Raw genomic sequence first — 6396 nt, 5'->3', positions numbered from 1 at the left:
ATCATTGCTTCACAATCAGTTTCAAAAAACCGAAATTGATAGTCTAGGGTTCAAACTGAATTATCCATGTGACCTTGCTATGGTAATCCGTCAAATTTTTCTGTTCCAATTCTACCCACCAGTAGCATCCGCATTCCCCACCTAATTTTTAAATTGCTTCCTGGCACACACAAACTTGGACTGAGGGTTGCACATTCCCCTCCCACCCTCCCAAAACAATATGCTGCACTTTGTAATTGTGTGTTAAGGACTCAAATAGCTTCATCATTGTGCAGCAAGGAAAATCGACCAACCACTTAACTATCTACGTTAGGCAGAGCAGGCAGTGCGGATAATCTAAACCCTCAACTTTAGAATTACGTTTTTTAAATGTACCTTAAAACAAGAGGTCTATTTGATGAAATTTTAGATTGAAAACTCATGCCACTTGATCAAGCACTCATGATTTCCTCTTGAATCTTGATTCTTACTCTTGCGCATACAGTCCAATTTTTTCTTTGTCAAATTGTTGTTTTTAAAGAAAAAACCAGTGGGGCTGACCTGGTTTGATCATTTGCAGTGGCTATTCTTCTCTCTATCCCCCGCATTGCTGCATAAAATGCTGTTCGCGACTCGAGCTGAGCTATCCAGAGTTCCCATCGTTTTACCCCAAATTTCTCTGCTTGCCTCCCAACCTCAAATGCCATACTCTGATTTTATTCTAACAATGGCTTGGAATGAGCAGCAAAAGGTGTTGGGCTACTGGCGAGAAGTGGCCCTGTTTATGCTGCTCTCACGGTTGCGTTCACAAATGAGGGTACAATTTTTTTTTAAAAAAAGAGGTAGGGGGAAAAAAAACAACTCTGTTTTAGCAATCGCGTGTAAACAAATCTGAACATCGACAATGCTTTACTTGTTCTGTTCTAGTACTGGGGTCATTTCATTTAAATTCTCATGCTGAATCAGGAGGATGAAGATAAATGCCCAGCTCCCTGACGGCAGCAGTTTCGCTGATTAACCACAGTGCTGTTTGTGCATTTCTGCACCTCTCATCACCCATACAAAGACAAAAGAAAACATTATGGGTGTGGCAATCTCAGAAGCAATGAGGCTATCTACTGCAGATGTAAGAAGCTTGACACCAAAAGATGCACTTTGAACTCAATAATACTTTTTTTTCCCTTATTCAGCCCCAAATATTAAAGCATAATTCCATGGAAGTATAGCTCCTAGAAAGACACATCCTCAGCTCAAATTATCTGATGTCACAATTTTTCTTCTAACACTGAGCACCATACTCAAATATAATACAGAAATTTTAGTGCAAAAAAAATGAATTCAGTTGACAGCCAGGAATGTGACAGCCACGTCCTGAATGAAATTGGCAACCACGCTCATTATTTTATTTAAAAGCTATCACGATGCTCAGCTGTACCCATAAGATAGTCCCCTCCCATAATGTAACTGCTGTCCGCAGAGCAGAAATATTTTCAATTGCACAATCGTGAATAACATTGCCTTGTCAGGTTCAAGTTTAAATAAACCTGATAACAATGCTTTAGACAAAGTAAAAGTCTGCAGGAAAGTCTGTGGCAAATTGGACTCTTTTGAGAAGTAAGAAATAGTATAGATGAGTTATTCGGTCATCCGAGTCACAGAGAGGGCAATGTCTAAACTTAAGGTGTCCACTTAATGTCAGGCTTCATCGGCAGATTGAGAAGCTAGTGGGATAAAAGCTGATGGATTCCTTCAGACTGTTGGGTTATAAAGATCGCACTGGACAAAATGCTAACTGTTCTTACCGAATGTGACCTCCAACCAGTCTCTTGTTTAAATTGTAACAATTCCATTTGAGTTGAGATTACACTACAGAATGTCCATATAGGGGGGGAAAAAACCAAACATCTGCCTTTCATTTTAAAAAAAAACTTTTTTTATTAGAGAATAAACATGTACAGATTACTCTGCAATTCAGCTATTTCCCGAATTTGTTGCAAGCGCCAGCAAATAGTGACAAGGGGGAAGAAAAAAGAATCCATTGCAGGTTTTACAAATCTGGCACCCGCTGTGCTACTTTTGTCTTTACAGAAATACAGCGATAGAATGAAGCTGTTAAGTCATTTTTGGTGTCATTCAAAAACAGAGTGAACATGCAGTAGCAATAAAAAAAAAAATGGAACCTCACTCCCTTTGCTGGAAAATAAAAAAATATTTACATTGAAATGTTCAGTTGACAAATTTTTTGAACTTGCAAAGGATCCTATAAATATTAATGACTGATTTATAGAACTGCAACTGCCTAACCGGCTTTCACTCTTTTTTGGAATGACTTTGAATCACCTGTTTTCATCAGTTCCCATCATCCTCTTCTTCCCCACCACCCACCCTATCCCCAACAAATAAACAATGCGCATTCTAGAATCTTCTCATTCAAAGCTGGTCCATTCGCCTTTTTATACTGCCCCTCCCCACCCACTTCACCCAATGGAAGTTGCAAAGACAAAAACAAAATGTTGGGGGGGTAGGGCAAAGGGAGAAAATTTGATTTTCTTTTCAACACGACATGAAGCTTCATTTTTAACAAGACATTTGGATATAAAATATTTGGATCTTTTGATCTGGTGTGAAACGTTCAATTGAATTGAATGCATTTTAGATAAAATAGGAATTGTTCCAGAAATCCCCGCAACAGCTCCAGAGTTCAAACAACTCTCTACTGTAGAACTTACCAGAAATATCTGTCCTTCCTGATCTGTATATGCAGGAATGATACGCTTTCCAATATGGCTCCAGCATTACTTGGAAGGGTGTGGATTGAGGGCAAGGATCCTCCCCACTACATTATCTGACAGAGCAATGAGTAATTCTCTACAAAGATCAATGCCCCATAATTATGGGTATTAGTTAATTCTGTCTGATTAAAACCAAAGCTCAACATTGGCATTAAAACCTGAGCAATTTCATCACAAATTCACCTCCTCTCTCTATTTCCAACCCAAGAGTGAAACAGCAATCAGGTCAGTAATTATAATAAGTTAAAAATAACATTAAAAAAACATAAGCCTTATTTATAAAACAAATTCGGCTTCTGATAGTGCAGTAGGCTTTTTTATCTACATTATTAAATGACCTTCATTTTCACTTCTTTACATTATCTGCATGCTCTTAATTATAAAGTTCTTTTAAGACTTGATCAAGCAAAATATAGGCTCAAAAAAAAGGAGAAAAGGGCATATACCTAAACCATTCTATGTACAATTCAAATGCAGTTAAATATTCAAGTCATTTATATTTCCCCTTAGGTTTTTTTTTTAAAGTTTTTTTTTTAAATCAAAAACAGTGAAACTGCAAAACGAAACACCAACTGCACTCAATCTAAACTGCAGGAATAATAAGTCTTACAAAATCCTCTTCCATTATTCTCCCGATATTATTGCAGAACATTGCCAATATATTACAGATTATTTCAGAATGCAGCTATTTTAAATCCTCTTGTAGCTCTCCAATGGTGCTTGAAAAAAAATGAAGAAGAGGTCAAATTAAAACCAGGAACCATGCGTTTTCTCCCATCCCAGCAGGACTGGGGACCAAAAAGGAGAAAGTACTTTAAACGCCATACATGTCCAGCATGCAGGATTGGTTTTTAAAAGTCCACATTTGTTTGAAACTATTTTCGTGACATTTCTCTTCTGGTTGAAAGTCTACTTTTGTGTCTATAAAGTTCGTTTTCCCTTCTAAATATATATTTCTTCATTTCCCTCTAATGGAATTGCAGTGCTTGTTTTTGGTTTATCTCCCCTTGAAATAGACCGTCATATCAGCACTCAAAATGTTCTTCTCCAAGATTGCAGTCTTCTGAAATGAGTCGGTAACAGTCCCTCGAATGAAACAAAAATTCTCAAAGCATCAGGAGAACAAGTCTCACACGTGTCCTTGTTCAAATTATTTACAAGTCTTTCCACCTTCTCCGCCACAAAGATTCTGGACACTAAGTTGAAGTCACAACAAAAGTATCTTTCCCCCACCCACCCCTCTCAAGTTCGAGCGCATTAAAACTCACATGAAGAACTCGTTGGAGGGGGAATTGTTCTTGCCAGGATTGGAAGTGGCCGAGCCCGGCTCCCTGTAGCTCCTTCCTGCCATCTTCTCATACTTCTCCTTGTAGACGTCCCTCTCCTTGGCCAGCCTGGCCACCTCCTGCTTGAGCTGGTCCACCTGCTGTTGCAGGAGAGACTTCTCGCTCTCCAGCATGTACCGTTGCTGGACCCGTTTGTAGCGGCAGGATTGAGCGTAGCCGCGGTTCTTCAAGGTCCTCCTCTTCTGCTTGAGGCGGATGACCTCCTCCTTGCTGAACCCCCGGAGCTGCCTGTTGAGCTCCCTCACCGACATGCTGACCAGCTGATCGTCCGAGAAGCGGTCCTCCAGGCGGAGGTGGTGGTGGTGGTGTGGCGGTGCCTGGTGCTGGTGGTGCCCGCCGACCGGCAGCTCCTCCCCGGGGTACTGCTGCGACCTGTAGGCTTCGAAGTGGTGGTGTTGGTGCGGGTGGCTCTGCGAGCTGCCGATCAGAGCCTCCACGGCGTCCTCGGGAGTGAGGTTCAGAGCCTCGGGGTTGAGGTGGTGCTGGTAATTGCTGATCCAGTACAGGTCCTCCAGTTGGTGCGCCTTGTGGCTGCTGCCGCTGCTCCCGGGGCTCGCAGCGCACAGGCTGGGCGAGGAGGGCACCGAGCTGCACGGGGTGCTGAGCGGGGTGGACGACAGCGAGCCGGGCAGGCGGTTGCAGTAGCGCTCGGCTTCGGGAGGTTCCTTCTTCACCTCGAACTTCATCAGGTCGAAGTCGTTCACGTACTCGATCGCCAAGGGGCTGGTGGGCAGGTCCGCGTTCATGCCGAGGTCCGAGGCCATGGCCAGTTCATATATTCAGGAGAGGGAAGGGCAAGTTGCAGAGAGAAGCAGGATCCAGTTCAGGGATGGAATGGCCCTCTCCCAAAGTGAACACCCCCGCTCCAGTCCCGAAAATAATCTCTCGCGTTCAACACCTTCCAATTTGGTTCCAACTGCATGCAACAACAAAAAAAATCCAAATTAACGTAACGAACCCCGGACAGAAAGGCGGCAATTGAATTTAAAATTACTTTTTTTCCCCAAAAGTCCCTTTCTTGGGGGGGGGGGGGTCCTGAAGCGATAACTGCAGTCAATTCTTCTGAACAGCTTTATTCCCCCCCCCCCCTCCACCCACCCCCACCTCTCACTCACTTTTCCTCGCTCTCCGATTACAAAGTTTCTTTTCTGCAAATCTCTCCTGTCAGAGAGAGAGAGAGACAAAAGTTTCAGTGGAGCAGGCGGGTAGTGATCCAGTCGAAATCTCAAGGTGAACTTGCTTGAAGGTAGTTTTCTCTCTCAGAGGGCAGGAGGAGTTCTGGCATCCGAGCAGAATGGATCAAGTGCGCCGCTTACGCCAATAAATAATTGATCCCCCACTGTGGATGCGCTTTGAATGGAAAGTGTCACAATTAGAGTTCCCACTTGCCCAACCCTGAGTGAAATAGCTCCCAGCCCGCAAAGACCTCCTTTTTATAGGACCTGGCTTCTTGTCACGCCCACCAAGGGGTGTGTGATCGCACCCCTGCGCCAATGGAAAAGCTGTTCAGCGGTGATTTGGATGACAGCACGGCGAACGCCGCCGGAGAATGGGGAGGAGGGCTGTCAATCACTGGGTCCGCCTTCTCAATCATTCACACGGAGCGGCAACTGCCCCTGACCAAGAAGAATGGGGAGGGGGTTTAGGGTGAAGGAATAACGGGCAATTAATATTCGTTGGGTTTTAAATAATCTATAAAATGATAAACGGACATGATAGACTGTCATAGTGTTGCAGCTGCTTGAATCTTGTAGAAGTGGATTAAGAAGCAATTTTGGTCGATTCGAAGCTTTCAGGAATTTCGAACTAACTAATGCATTCTATCCTCAACTTATATTTGCCTTTTTTTATAATTGAGGAGACAATTCTAAATCAATAATCCAACCTTTTTTTCTGTGCATTCAATTAATGACATGGCTAAATATAATTAAAATATAATAAAATTCTAACTTGATTCATTCCTGGGGCAAGTCGCCCTACCGCTTCACGATGACGTTTAAAAATGTTTGCAATCTGTCTTCTCTCTTTTCCCAGTGTTACTTCGGAACACACATGCATCCAGACTGGGAAGAGTCTGTTCAGTAATCTGTATTAATTAGGAATTGGTTTGAGAGGGCTGCGGGATGTCACACAGAAAGATGGCTTTTAATTAAAGTGAATTTTGTAACACAAATCAAAATGTTACTGCCCTGCCACGAGATATAAAAAAAAATAGAGCTATTTACATGATTAATGCTATCTTATTATTCCCAGCCAGCAACTTTATCATTTTATTCTAA

The 6396-nt window shown here is 42.6% G+C and overlaps 1 protein-coding gene across 1 annotated transcript; it reads right to left on the bottom strand.

Annotated features, from left to right (window-relative positions):
• Window positions 1-1957: 1957 nt before the first annotated feature.
• Window positions 1958-5501, bottom strand: mafaa (MAF bZIP transcription factor Aa). The gene is made up of 2 exons (XM_069915447.1): window positions 5233-5501; window positions 1958-5033 (listed from the first exon to the last, which is right to left on the bottom strand). The coding sequence occupies exon 2, from the start codon at window positions 4879-4881 to the stop codon at window positions 4036-4038; it is 846 nt and encodes a 281-aa protein (XP_069771548.1). The 5' UTR covers window positions 4882-5033; window positions 5233-5501; the 3' UTR covers window positions 1958-4035.
• Between the last annotated feature and the right edge of the window lie 895 nt (window positions 5502-6396).

Source organism: Narcine bancroftii, chromosome 2 (genome assembly GCF_036971445.1).
Source record: "Narcine bancroftii isolate sNarBan1 chromosome 2, sNarBan1.hap1, whole genome shotgun sequence".
Classification (NCBI taxonomy): Eukaryota; Metazoa; Chordata; class Chondrichthyes; order Torpediniformes; family Narcinidae; genus Narcine; species Narcine bancroftii.
The sequence above is the reverse complement of the archived record's forward strand: the minus strand, read 5'-3'. Positions and strand labels throughout refer to the sequence as shown.